This window comes from Symphalangus syndactylus, chromosome 20 (assembly GCF_028878055.3).
Source record: "Symphalangus syndactylus isolate Jambi chromosome 20, NHGRI_mSymSyn1-v2.1_pri, whole genome shotgun sequence".
Lineage (NCBI taxonomy): Eukaryota > Metazoa > Chordata > Mammalia > Primates > Hylobatidae > Symphalangus > Symphalangus syndactylus.
Window position 1 is genome coordinate 7,988,002 of NC_072442.2, and position 14,215 is coordinate 8,002,216.

At 47.0% G+C, this 14,215-nt stretch overlaps 1 protein-coding gene across 2 annotated transcripts; it reads right to left on the minus strand.

Annotated features, from left to right (window-relative positions):
- Positions 1 to 1,243: 1,243 nt before the first annotated feature.
- Positions 1,244 to 7,747, minus strand: ANKRD40CL (ANKRD40 C-terminal like). Of its 2 annotated transcripts, XM_055258503.2 has the most exons (5): positions 7,692 to 7,747; positions 7,103 to 7,239; positions 4,392 to 4,472; positions 3,628 to 3,788; positions 1,244 to 1,744 (listed from the first exon to the last, which is right to left on the minus strand). In XM_055258503.2, the coding sequence occupies exons 2-5, from the start codon at positions 7,140 to 7,142 to the stop codon at positions 1,601 to 1,603; spliced, it is 426 nt and encodes a 141-aa protein (XP_055114478.1). In that variant the 5' UTR covers positions 7,143 to 7,239; positions 7,692 to 7,747; the 3' UTR covers positions 1,244 to 1,600. The 2 variants fall into 2 exon arrangements, with proteins under 2 accessions (XP_055114478.1, XP_063485850.1); XM_063629780.1 differs by lacking the exons at positions 4,392 to 4,472; positions 7,692 to 7,747 and having other exon boundaries at positions 1,598 to 1,744; positions 7,103 to 7,142.
- Positions 7,748 to 14,215: the final 6,468 nt, after the last annotated feature.

The window sequence follows — 14,215 nt, forward strand, 5'->3', positions numbered from 1 at the left end:
CTCACGCTTGTAATCCCAGCACTTTGGGGGTCCGAGGCAGTCGGATCATGAGGTCAAGAGTTCCAAGACCAGCCTGGCCAACATGGTGAAACCCTGTCTCTACTAAAAATACAAAAAAAATTAGAAAAATTAGTTGAGTGTAGTGGCAGGCACTGTAGTCCCAGCTACTTGGGAGGCTGAGGCAGGAGAATTACTTGAACCCGGGAGGCGGAGGTTGCAGTGAGCTGAAATCACACCACTGCACTCCAGCCTGGGTGACACAGCGAGACTGTCTCAAAAAAAAAATAAAAAATAGGCCAGGCCTGGTGGCTCACCCCTGTAATCCCAGCACTTTGGGAGGCCGAGGTGGGTGGATCACGAGGTCAGGAGTCCAAGACCAGCCTGGCCAACATAGTGAAAACCCATCTCTACTAAAAATACAAAAAAAATTAGCGGGCATGGTGGCGGGCGTCTGTAGTCCCAGCTACTTGGGAGACAGGCAGGAGAATCGCTTGAACCCGGGAGGCAGAGGTTACAGTGAGCCGAGATCATGCCACTGCACTCCAGCCTGGACAACACAGCAAGACTCCATCTCTGAGAAAAAAAAAAAAAGGGTTGGGGGGCCTCACACCTGTAATCCCAGTACTTTGGGAGGCCGAGGTGGGTGGATCACCTTAGGTCAGGAGTTCAAGACCAGCCTGCGCAACATGGTGAAACCCCATCTCTACTAAAAATACAAAAATTAGCTGGGCATGGTGGTGCACGCCTGTAAATCCAGCTACTTGGGAGGCTGAGGCATGAGAATCGCTTGAACTCGGCAGTGAGCCGAGATCGTGCCATTGCACTCCAGCCTAGGCAACAGAGTGAAACTCTGTCTCAAAAAAAAAAAAAAAAAAAAAAAGGTGGGGGGGGGAACACTGATAGAACTTGTGTTGCCAAGTGGGTCCTGGCTTTCCCAGCACCATCAGCTCACCCTGCCCATGTGGGTTCACCTGAAGAGACTCTGGCCGTTTGTCCTGACTGAATCTCATAAAGCACACTCATCAGGATTGGGGCACAACTACAAAATAAACTGCCCTTGGTGTAAGTATCATACCTTGCGATGTTTTTTATAGCTATTTGTCAAAACCCTGAAGTTAACTCTTCTCCCAGCCTAGAGAAATTGGAGATGAGGAAACATAATAATTTCTCACAGTTCAAACATGAAGTTAGCTAAACTGGTATATGCATCCAGACTTCATTATTTGTGAAATAATGATTTCAGTTTTTTATTCCTGGGATTGATTATTTATTTATTTATTTATTTATTTATTTATTTCGAGAGACAGAGTCTTGCTCTGTCGCCAGGCTGGAGTGCAGTGGCACAATCTCAGCTCACTGCAACCTCTGCCTCCTGGGTTCAGGTGATTCTCCTGCCTCAGCTTCCCATGTAGCTGGGACTACAGGTGTGCGCCACCACACCTAGCTAATTTTTGTATTTTTTTTAGTAGAGATGGGGTTTCACTATATGTTGGCCAGGCTGGTCTAGAACTCCTGACCTCAGGTGATCTGCCCACCTTGGCTTCTTAAAGTGCTGGGATTACAGGCGTGAGCCACCACGCCCGGCCATTCCTGGGATTATTTAATAAGTCATTTTTGCAGCTTTGCTATTATAGCAGGGCCTTTCTGTCAGAGATGGTATATATTCTGTCAATCCGGAGCTTCCATTTTTCATTAAAATGAGTTCCACTTCCTGAAAGTCCTGCAGTCTTCGAATGTCTTTGTCCTTAATGTGGAAAAGAAATTATATCATGCTTAATAAATTTGAATGTAATAGAAAGGCTTAATATTGTTCAGCATCTTGGGTTCTGAACCCATAAGGTATTTTTTTTTTTGAGATGGAGTCTTGCTCTTGTCGCCCAGGCTGGAGTGCAATGATGCGATCTTGGCTCACTGCAACCTCCGCCTCCTGGGTTCAAGTGATTCTCTTGCCTCACTTGGCTCACTGCAACCTCAGCCTCCCGAGTAGCTGGGATTCAGACATGCGCCATCATGCCCGGCTAATTTTGGTATTTTTAATAGAGACAGGTTTCACCATGTTGGCCAGGCTGGTCGTGAACTCCTGACTTCAGGTGATCCGCCCACCTCAGCCTCCCAAAATGCTGGGATTACAGGTGTGAGCCACTGCGCCTGGTCCCCATAAGATAGTTCTGTATTTTTTTTTGAGACAGGGTCTCGCTCTGTCACCTAGCCTGGAGTGCAGTGGCACAGTCACAGCTCACTGCAGCTTCAACGTCCTGGGCTCAAGCAATCGTTCCACTTCCACTGCAGCCTCCCAAGTCTACTACACCCAGCTAATTTTTGTATTTTCTTGTAGAGACAGGGTTTCACCATATTGCCCAGGCTGGTCTTAAATTCCTGAGCTCAAGCAATCCGCCCACCTCAGCCTTCCGAAGTGCTGGGATTACAGGCGTGAGCCACCACACCCAGCAGATTTTTGTTGTTAAGGTATCTGGAAAGCATGGTCATCCCTTGACATGTTAGTTTACAAAGAATATACACTATAAGCCAAGACACCAGTACGAATTGCCAAAGGAACAGCAGCTCACCACCTGTTATCCCAGCACTTAGGAGGATGAGGCCAGGGGTTTGAGGACAGCCTGGGCAATATAGCCAGACCCATTTCAAAAAAAAGAAATTAGTGGAGCGTGGTGGTGTGTCCCTGTAGTCCCAACTACTCTGGAGGCTAAGATGGGAGGATCACTTGAGCCGAGGATTTCGAGGCTGCAGTGAGCTATGATCACACCATTGCATTCTATTGTGGGTGACGGAGTGAGACCCTCTCTCAAAAAAATAAAAAACAAAAAAATTGCCAAAGGAATTTTGAAAGCTTTAAAGAAAAATTTCTAAAGAAATAAGATTTCCTTTCCAAAATTAAAAAATTAAGATCTATATTTTGAATCTGGGAAATATATAAAAATGCAAAACAATTTTTGTTTGCTAATATTTCAAATACTTAGCAAACCCACACTTTGCTAAGCAAACAAGGATGGGTTTGTGTTTTTTTTCCTGAGGACTATGCCATTTTATGTTAACCAGTCAGTTTTGCAGAGATTGGTAGGGCCAAAAGCACTGAACTAAAGCCTTAAATTGGGGAGTCACTTGTCATTCAGAGGTTTGTTTTTTTTGAGACACAGTCTAGCTCTGTCACCAGGCTGGAGTGCAGTGGTGCTATCTCGGCTCACTGCAACCTCCTCCTCCTGGGTTCAAGCAATTCTCCTGCCTCAGCCTCCCGAGTAGCTGGGATTACAGGCACGCACTGCCATGCCCAGCTAATTTTTGTATTTTTAGTAGAGACGGAGTTTCACCATGTTGGCCAGGATAGTCTCAATCTCTTGACCTTGTGATCTGCCCACCTCGGCCTCCCAAAGTGCTGGGATTGTACTGGCGTGAGCCACCGTGATCGGACCATTTAGAGGTTTTTAAAAGGTTTATGGATTAGATGTGCAAATCTTAAAAGTGCCAGATTGAAAATGACCTAGCTACCATGTTTGGCCATTTTGCAGCCAGGATTTCTGGTGTCATGAAATGCAAAAGTGTAAACGATTGGCTCCAGAGAACATGATGTCACCCACTGTGATTCTGCATTTAGAAACTCTTAACCCTTACCTTTCTGAGCAGTGTGTTTGGTAGCTTTCTGATCTTCTCCACTTGTTCTGAGTTAATCCCCAGTTCACAGCAACTCACTTTTAGTAGGTTTTGGTAACTCAGTTCTTGTCTCTTCAGTTCAATTTCAATGAAGTCATTTTCTTTGGGGTTCTGAATTCTGACTTTAAGCACAAGCTCTAAATCACCCATAAATTCAAATACAGTTTGTAAAGGAAACAAAATACCCGTTAGAGATTTTCATATTATTACAGCATAAATAATCCTAAAAACTGAATGTTAAGTAGACATGGAGCTTTCATGGGCACATACACACTTTGCATTAGCTGAGGCTTCTTTTCTTGGAGTGTCGGGCAAGCTCTAGATGTATGCCCCCATTATATCCACTGAAAACACAAATCTTGCGGCTTTAAGACAGCCAAGGATTTAAAATATGCAATGGATATTTAAACACATCACCCTTGGGCAATACATAGCAGGTGCTCATACCTTGTTGCTTATCTGGAAAGCTTCAGGGAAATGTATAGCCCTGGGGGCCCTGGTGTCCTTAAAGAAGCTATTGTGCAGAGGAGCAAATCGGCTCTTGAGATTCCTACCCACCACCCCCACTCCTCCAGAAATAGGATAATTCTACCATCTTTTAGGACAGTGGCATTGTATTCCAACTTAACTGTCCTGAGAAAATACAGTATGAACTAAAAGTCCAAATGGAAAGCAGATGGTCAGTTTGGCTTTGCAACATGGTCACGTAGGGGCTGAGTCTTCACCTAGACAGGTGTCATTGGGTTTCTTGTTATCACTTGGGTCCGTTGGCAAGTGTGGATTTGTGCCTTCTTGTTTATATTCACCTGGGAAAGAATCAGGAAAGAGTTGAGAAGGAGCAGTACCTCACCAGTTGGCTGTCTGCCAGACAAAGGACAAGGATGCCCCACTTCCACTTCCTGCCCTGCAGCTTATCCTCCCCTTCTCAAGGGAAAAGGCAAGTCAGGAAAAGGGCAGTAATGACTTTCAGTCTTGAAGAGTAATTTTCTTTAATCACCACCCAAATCATGAAAAGGAGCTGAGACAGTATTTTTAAATGGTGCGTAATCTGGGGAAGAAATATTTATAATCTCTGTGCTTAGCTCAAGTTTTTACTTAAATATTTTTGGCACAGAGTGCTTTATGTCTTCAGTTCTCTGGCAGAGATACAGTTAGGAGGGTGTCTTTATAAGCAGAAATTTTCTCACCCAGAGGGAAGGGAAAGGAGTGAATATTTAGAGTGCTTTGCATATGCCAGGCCTTTTGCGTACTTCTTTCTTTCTTACAATATCCACTGAACATGTTGAAAGCCTGCTTTGCACCAGGCACTGGGCTAAGCCCTGGGGAAATCGTGTTCAAAAATCTCAAAGATGTCTCTGTCCTCCTGAACTTTGCAGGCCAGCAGAAGAGACAGATATTAATAAATGGGAAATCACAGTTGTGGGGGGCATGATGAATGTGAAATACACAGTACTTTGAAAGCATGTTAGGGGTCAAGGGAGGCCTCCACGAAGGTTGATTATTTGAGCTGACATCTGAAGGATGAATAGGCTTAACTAGATCCAGAGGGCAGAGGAGGTGAAGAGCTTTTCACAGGGCCCTGTGGAGAGTTCAGCGTGGCTGCAGGGCAGAGAGCATGGGGGGACTGAGTGTCACACAGGCTGGCAGGGACCAGTTAGTCCAGTTACGTAGCTCCTTGTCACATGAGATGAGATACACGATAAGGTAAAATATACCCTGGATTTTGGAGGCAATAAAAAATTTTCATACTTATATGTTGATATAATGATTTGTATATAGTGGGCTAAGTGTATTATTAAAATTAGTTTCACCTGTTTTTACTTTTTAAAACATGGCTACTAGCAATTTTAAATTACATATGTGGCTTGCATTACATTTCTATTGGGCAGCATTGGTCTAGATGAAAGGTTTTGGTCTTTGTCCTAAAACACCACCAAGCCATTCTGGTTTTTAGCAGAGAGCTGTCGTAATCAGACTTGCATTCTGGAAAAGAGAAAAGCCTCACTGTCCCCAAAAGAATCCTGTGGGGTATGCACATTATTATTTTCATTTTCAGACAGGAAAATTGAGGCTGAAAGGGGAAGTAATTTGTTCAGGTTGGTAAATGGCCCGACATGGATGTGACCAGGGCCAACTACATAATTTGCAAAGCCGAGTGCAAAAGGAAAATGAAGAGGAAGCCAATTTCCCCTTCCCACAGCCGCTGCTCTAACACAGGGCAAATGGGTGATGCCCAAGGTATTGTGACCTCCCCACTTGAACGCACCAACTAGCTGGATAGGGGTGGGTGAGAGTGTCCAGGGCTGCCTGCCACTCCTCAACTTCTGATCCTTGTTCTGCCTGGGCAAAGGTGACAGCGGAATGAGGGACTCTGGCAGAGGGTTACAGCAGTGGTGGGGCTGGTCTGGGTGTGGAGACCATACGCATGAGCTGAGGCTCCAACTCCCAACCCTGGCACATGCTCCATTGTCCCATCTGACACCACTTACAAAACAAGTTCAGGGCTAAAATTATGACACATTTCAAGTTAACAACCACAGAATGTTGAACCCCAAGCCCAGGGCCTTTCTGAATGCAAGGCCCTGGGCAACTGCACTCATCACAGCCTTATGAAGTCAGCCCTGTTTGTGCCACCCTGCCAGATGCCTCCAAGGAGATGAGACGCTCCTGCCCAACTCAGCCCCTTCCCAGGACAGGAATAATGTCCCCTCCCCTGGTTAGCGGGGATCTGCAGTCTTCTCTTTGCCTTTCAATTCTGGGCCCTGGAGGTGGCTTAGGGCTGTGGCCCCTTCTCAGGCAGCCCTCGTAGCAGCTGGGCCCCAGCCCACCTGCCAGTACCTGACCTGATAACGATACCTGTTACAGATACCAGAACCTAACCTGAAACAAGGCCTTCCTGCCTCACTGCTAACTCACCCAACACACAGCCCAAGAACTTTCCCTGCCCCGTCCAGTACGTTTGAAAGCATTTTATTCTGTGATCAATGTGTCAGGTCTGTGAATGGACAGAGTCTCATAGAGGTCACAAAGCATGCCCTTTGCACTCAGGCAGATTTGGGTCTGAATTCCTCTGCCACTTAGTAGCTTTGACACCTCGGGCAAGTTACATAACCTCTCTGATCTGAAAATGGGGTTAACATTCCTACCTCACCAGATTGTAAGAAGTCAATGAGAAAGTACACAGAAGGTACAACTTCCTAGCAGTTGTGAGCACCAGTAATTGCCGGCTGCTATTGTTATTTATTGTAGCTATAGACACTTGCTTCCTTCTGAAAGGACCTTTGGTCTAGTTGCTCTACTCTTCACTACCCCACTGGCAGAGTGGGGGAGGCCACGGGGCACTGCTGGCCACAGCATCACCTATGTCCCAGCCTTCCCCAGCCCCCTGTCCCATCCTCCTTGAGGACCATGTTGGGAACAGGACTCCCAGACTCACCTGCTGGCTTCTCCCCGATGTCCTGTTCCAGTTCAGCCATGAGTCACCTCTGTAGTCCGTCAGATGGGCAGCCCCTCTCGCATTTATGCACAAGCTCCCAACCAAATAAGCACTTTCTACAGCCTCAGCACATCTGTCTGCAAGGCAACAACAGGGTGTTCTTGCCAGCCCAGTGACATAGAGCAGGGTCATTTTTATTTTATAGATAGGGAAAAGGAGGCTCCAGTGTGTGGCATATTTGCACAGGGTGAGGCCAGTGAAGGAAGGTACTGAAGTTCAAGGCTCCAGACTCCCTTCTCAGGCTGTCTCCACTGGAAGACGGTGCAGGCCAGTAGTACTCACCCAAGAAAATGGTGCCCTTCGGAGGGGCGGCCTGAGAGGCACAGCAGGCACCCAGCCAGACCCAAGAAGGGGGCCAGGCCCTCCTTCTTGGAAAAGGTTGGTAGCTTGTATATCAGGGGTAAGAAAAACCAAATACTTTGTTTCTTGGTTTGAATGGACTACTCCTCCCCATTTCACTGTCTTTTCTCCCAGCCCCTTCCTCAGCAGCTGTGCATGACAAGAAAGAAGCAGAAAGACCCCTCCATACCTGGGAAAATGACCTTGGTGATGATCCTGGATCCTCTGATTCTAGACATCAAAATGGAGGAGGCAGAGGCTGGAGCAGGAGGTTCAGTGAAGAATGGGTGGGGCGGGTCAAAGTCCCCAGTGGGGCTGCTGCCTCAAAGGCAGGCTGAAGACAGGAGGAGGTGCACAGATAGGAACCCAGAGGTTCGGGTGACGCTCACATTTCATTTAACCCTCCAATGACAAAAGACGGGCAAACAGACGGGGCATCAGGGTGGGCCTCAGCATCAAAAAACTGAAGGGAGCTGGCTGGGTGCGGTGGCTCACGCCTGTAATCCTAGCACTTTGGGAGGCTGAGGCGGGTGGATTGCCGGACCTCAGGAGTTCAAGACCAGCCTGGGCAACTCGATGAAACCCCGTCTCTAACAAAATACAAAAAATTAGCTGGGTGTGGTGGCATGTGCCTATAATCCCAGCTACTCAGGAGGCTGAGACAGGAGAATCGCTTGAACCTGGGAGGCAGATGTTTCAGTGAGCTGAGATTGCACCATTGCACTCCAGTCTTGGTGACAGAGCAAGACTCCATCTCAAAAAATAAACACCAAAAAAACATAAACCAAACAACAACAAAACAAAACAAAAGAAAAAATGCTGAAGGGAGCTATGGAGATCGTAGCCCATCACCTCTCACCTGGGAAGCTTTAAAAACTGTGGATGCAGGCCGGGCGCGGTGGCTCACGCTTGTAATTCCAGCACTTTGGGAGGCCGAGGCGGGCGGATCAGGAGGTCAGGAGATCGAGACCACAGTGAAACCCCGTCTCTACTAAAAATACAAAAAAAAAAATTAGCCGGGCGTGGTGGCAGGCGCCTGTAGTCCCAGCTACTAGGAGAGGCTGAGGCAGGAGAATGGCGTGAACCTGGGAGGCGGAGCTTGCAGTGAGCCGAGACTGCGCCACTGCACTCCAGCCTGGGCGACAGAGCGAGACTCCGTCTCAAAAAAAAAAAAAAAAACAAAAAACTGTGGATGCCTAGGTCTTACCCTATAAAGAGTCTGACTTAGCTGGTCTGGATGCAATCAGAGCCCCAGAACTTCCGAAAGGTTCCCAGCTGATTTCAATGTGCAGCCAAGACTGTGAACCACTGATTTGGCCAAACTGCTTAAAGGAGCAAACAGGGAAATTGAGGCCTTAGGAAGTGAAATATTTACCACTAGTCACGTGGCCAGCCAGGAACAGGCCTGGCACTGGACCTGGGTCACCTGGCTGCCAGGCCGACGCTGTCTTCTCAGCATGCTGGTGTGTCTTTCTGCAAGAAGGGCGGGGTGGGGCAATGGAGAGGCGGAAGTAGCAGGGATCCCCTGGCCTGGACTTGAGAGAATGCACTTTGGCCAGCCTGGCTGCCAGAGTGTGGTCAGCCATAAAAAAGGCATCCTGAACCTCCTCCCCTGAGTGGGTGCAGCTACTGGTGCAGGGGAACTGTAGATGAAAAGGCTTGGCACTTGAGGGAAAGCCTCAGTTCATTCTCACTTTGCTCACCTGTTCGGTCCATTCATTCACTCACTCCCCATTCACTGATTGACTCATTCACTCACATGTTCACTTAACAACACTCATTTTTTTCTTATTTAGGGAAACACAACTTTCTTCTTTTAATTCATTTTGTTTTTTGAGAAGGAGTTTCACTCTTGTTGCCCAGGCTGGAGTGCAATGGTGGGATCTTGGCTCACTGCAACCTCCATCTCCCAGATTCAAGTGATTCTCCTGCCTCAATCTCCCCATAAATAGCAGGGATTACAGCTGTGTGCCACCATGCCCAGCTAATTAATTAATTAATTAATTAATTTTTTTTTTTTAGTAGAGAGGGGGTTTTGCTATGTTGGCCAGGCTGGTCTTGAACTCCTGACCACAGGTGATCCACCTGCCTCGGCCTCCCAAAGTGCTGGGATTACAGGTGTGAGCCACTGTGCCCGGCCTTTTAGTTAATTTTAATGTTTAAAATTAAAGTATTACATGTTCTAGTTAAAAAAAAATCTACTGGTACTAAAAATCAGAGCCGATTAGGAAGAGGGCAAAGTGTGTTGGGGGGGGACAATCAACTGCCACACAGGCCTTGGCATATGACTTGTTCCATTCGTTATGCTGGGCACTTATTGGGCCCTTTTATCCATGTATTAGTTTTGCGTGTGTGTGAGCCTATGAGAGGTAGCTTTTTTTTTTTTTTTTTGAGACGGAGTCTTGCTCTGTCGCCCAGGCTGGAGTGCAGTGGCGCGATCTCGGCTCACTGCAAGCTCCGCCTCCCGGGTTCACGCCATTCTCCTGCCTCAGCCTCTCCGAGTAGCTGGGACTACAGGCGCCCGCCACCACGCCCGGCTAATTTTTTGTATTTTTAGTAGAGACGGGGTTTCACCGTGGTCTCGATCTCCTGACCTCGTGATCCGCCCGCCTCGGCCTCCCAAAGTGCTGGGATTACAAGCGTGAGCCACCGCGCCCAGCCGAGAGGTAGCTTTTAATTCTGATACAGTTTCAAACTTACAGAAAGTTGTGCCCGGAGTAGTGGCTCATGCTAAGGTGGGAGGGATGGCTTGAGCCCAGGAGTTCGAGACCAGCCTGGCCAACATGGTGAAACTCCATCTCTACAAAGAATAAAAGAAAGAAAGAGCTGTACTTCTCATCCATTCATTCATATATTATCACTGTGAACTCATGGATTCTTATTTTATTCAGTGGGTCATAATCCATCACTATCATGATCTATTTTGATGCTTTAATCATCCCAACTTTGTCCAGCATTTTATCCTAGCAGCTGTTTCCCACATCCTTTGACATATCCCCATTATTTTGTGAGCATTTTCTTTTCTTTATTTTATTTTTTAGACAGAGTCTTGCTGTGTTGCCGAGGCTGGAGTGCAGTGGCGCGATCTCAGCTGACTGCAACCTCCGCCTCCCAGGTTCAAGCAGTTCTCCTGGCTCAGCCTCCCGAGTAGCTGGGACTACAGGCACGTGGCACCAGGACCGGGTAATATTTTTTGGTATTTTTAGTAGAGAGGGAGTTTCACCACATTCATCAGGCTGGTCTCAAAATCCTGACCTCAAATGATCCGCCCTCCTCGGCCTCCTAAAGTGTTGGGATTACAGGCGTGAGCCACCACACCCGGACTGTGAGCACTTTCTTATTTCATGGCACATCAGGATGTTCTGGGTTCCACTGTACTTTCCCTGCCCCAGCCCTGCAATCAGGCGTTTCTCCAAGGAGCCAGGTTCTTTTCCATGAGGCACAGGTGTGATCATTCCCATGGAGATGTCATTGCTTCTAGGCTCTTCCCGTGTGCAGAGCTAGGAGCACACATGCACATACGAACATAAACACATAAACACATGCGTCTATTTCTGTATGTAGATATATGTTTTAAAATCAATCTATTTAGTTTCCTCTTTTGTGTGTGTATATATTTAAGAGAACAAGTTCATATTTCTAGTCCCATTCCAACACCAAAGGGTTCTCCCTTGCTGGCTTGCTCGTCTTCCTTTCTTCCTCCCCCTTTCTCTCTTTCTTTCTATTTTAAACAACAGAAATTTATTCTCTCACAGTTGTAGAGGCCAGAAACCCAAGATCAAGATGTTGGTAGCGTCGATTCCTTCTGGAGGCCCTGAGGAAGAATCTGTTTCATGTCGCTCTCCTGTTCTGGTGGTTGCCAAAATCCTTGGTGTTTCTGGCCTAGCTGTCTTCAGTTCCATATTGTAACTCTCTTCTCCAAAGGGTGAAATCTGGCTCCTGACATCTTTGATACATTTACTCTTTTGCTCAGTCCAACACACAGAAAGTTTCAGAATTGTTCATTTGAAATATATTTAGGTTCATTGTTTCTGTTTGTATATGAGGATTCTTCCCTGTCCTTGTTGATTTTATTTATTTATTTATTTAAGACAGAGTCTTACTCTGTCACCCAGGCTAGAGTGCAGTGACGTGATCTCAGCTCACTACAACCTCCATCTCCCGGGCTCAAGCAACTCTCATGCATCAGCCTCCTGAGTAGGCTGCACCACCACGCCTGGCTAATTTTTGTGTTTTTTGTAGAGACGGGGTTTCGCCATGTTGGTCAGGCTGGTCTCAAACTCCTGGCCTCAAGCAATCTGCCTGCCTCGGTCTCCCAAAGTGCTGGGATTGCAGACGTGAGCCACTGTGCCTGTCAATTTATTATTTCTTGAACATATTAATCATTAAGTGGTTCTGTAGGTAGAGTCAAAACATTGATATTTTAAAAAGTGTCATTTTACTTTTTTATCCCTTCCATTTCATTCCCATCTATCTATCCCCTGTAGGAAACTAATCTCATTCGTTTCTGACTTACCCTTCTTATGTTTCTTTTTGCAAAATTAAATAGATACGTTTTTGGCCGGGCGCGGTGGCTCACGCCTGTAATCCCAGCACTTTGGGAGGCCGAGGTGTGTAGATCACGAGGTCAGAAATTCGAGACCAGCCTGGCCAAGATAGTGAAACCCCATATCTACTAAAAATACAAAAATTAGCCAGTCGAGGGGGTGGGCACCTGTAATCCCAGCTACTTGGGAGGCTGAGGCAGGAGAATCACTTAAACCCAGGAAGTGGAGGTTGTGGTGAGCTGAAATCGCGCCACTGCACTCTAGCCTGGGCGACAGAGCGAGACTCCGTCTCAAAAAAAACAAAAAACAAAAACTTTTTTTTTTTTTTTTTGAGACGGAGTCTCGCTCTGTCGCCCAGGCTAGAGTGCAGTAGCGCAATCTCGGCTCACTGCAAGCTCCGCCTCCCGGGTTCATGCCATTCTCCTGCCTCAGCCTCCCGAGTAGCTGGGACTACAGGCGCCTGCCACCACGCCCGGCTAATTTTTTGTATTTTTTGTAGAGATGGGGTTTCACTGTGTTAGCCAGGATGGTCTCAATCTCCTGACCTCGTGATCTGCCCGCCTCAGCCTCCCAAAGTGCTGGGTTTACAGGCGTGAGCCACTGCGCCCGGCCTACCAAAAATTTAAAAAATAGCCGGGTGTGGTGGCATGTGTCTTTAGTCCCAGCTACTCAGGAGTCTGAGATAGGAGGATCGCTTGAGCCTGGGAGGTTGAGGCTGCACTGTGCCATGATTATGCCACTGCACTCCAGCCTGGTGGGGGTGGAGAGAGAGACAGATAAAATAAAATCTGTACCAGATTCTAGGATTGGAGACCCGAAAGAGAGAGAGAAAGAAAAAATAAAAATCTATACCAGCTTCTAAGATTGGAGACTCAACAAATAATCCAATTTCGTTGTATAAAAAATATGGCAGCTCTGGGAGAGACTGTCATGGGGGTAGAAGTCCTATTCTTACTTCTGAGTATGGAGTCATAGACAATTTGTTTATCTTCTCTCTGACCCTCAGTTTCTTCATCTGTACAATGGGAGATAATAATAGCATCTATTCTACTTATGAGGATGATTCAGGATAGAATATACAAAAATACATAATGTAAATTTTTTTTTTTTTTTTTAGACACAGTTTTGCTCTTGTCGCCCAGGCAGGAGTGCAACGGCACAATCTCGGCTCACTGCAACCTCGGCCTCCTGTGTTCAAGCGATTCTCCTGCCTCAGTCTTCCTAGTAGTTGGGATTACAGGCATGCACCACCATGCCTGGCTAATTTTGTATATTTAGTAGAGAAGGGTTTTCATCATGTTGGCCAGGCTGGTCTCGAACTACTGACCTCCGGTGATCCGCCCGCCTCGGCCTCTCAAAGTGCTGGGATTACAGGCGTGAGCCATCGCGCCCGCTCATTCTGTAAATTTTAAAGTCCTGTATCAGTTGCTGTCTATTGCCATTCCTTGAGGGAATCCTGGAGGCCTTAGAGAAGCCCATTCAGATAAAGGCCTTGGGCAACCACTAGGGGTCAGGAGAGGACTGGATGTTTCTTCAGGGACAGATCTCTTTACCAAAGACCCTTCACCCGCTAGCCCCATCTTCCCTCCACCGTTTCGTTTTGTTTTCCTTTTGGGAGTGAGGCACTATTGTAGCCATACCATTCTTTTCTTTGATCTTGGAATCAGCAAGAAGGCTTGATTGAGTAGGATGATGACTTCATCTTGAACATGCATGTGGGCTGTTGAATACCTTATAGTGCTGGGGCCACAAGAGTAGGTGGAAGAGGAGAGCCCCAGGGCAGTTGCTGGCTTTTGACTTCATGAGATGGCAATTTGAACAAGGGATGGAAGGGAACCAGGGCAAGTCAAAAAGCTTAATTTTGCCAGGCACAGTGGTTCATGCTTGTAATCCCAGAGCTTTGGGAGGCCGAGGCCAGGAGTTCGAGGCCAGGAGTTCAAGGCCATCTCGGGTGACATAGTGAGACTCCGTCTCAAAAAAAAAAATTTTTTTTTTTGTGGACATAGTCTCGCACTGTCATCCAGGCTGGAGTGCAGTGGCGTGATCTTGGCTCACTGCAAGCTCTGCCTCCCGGGTTCACACCATTCTCTTGCCTCAGCCTCCCAATTAGCTGGGACTACAGGCGCCTGCCACCATGCCCGGCTAATTTTTTGTATTTTTACTAGAG

Coding starts and splice junctions, on each gene's coding strand:
- ANKRD40CL (XM_055258503.2), bottom strand. CDS start 7,142: ATGGCTGAACTGGAACAGGACATCGGGGAGAAGCCAGCAG. Junction 3,789..4,391: donor ACCCAATGACACCTGTCTAG/GTGAAGACTCAG, acceptor TTGTGCTTAAAG/TCAGAATTCAGAACCCCAAA. Junction 1,745..3,627: donor CAAACACACTGCTCAGAAAG/GTAAGGGTTAAG, acceptor TTCCACATTAAG/GACAAAGACATTCGAAGACT.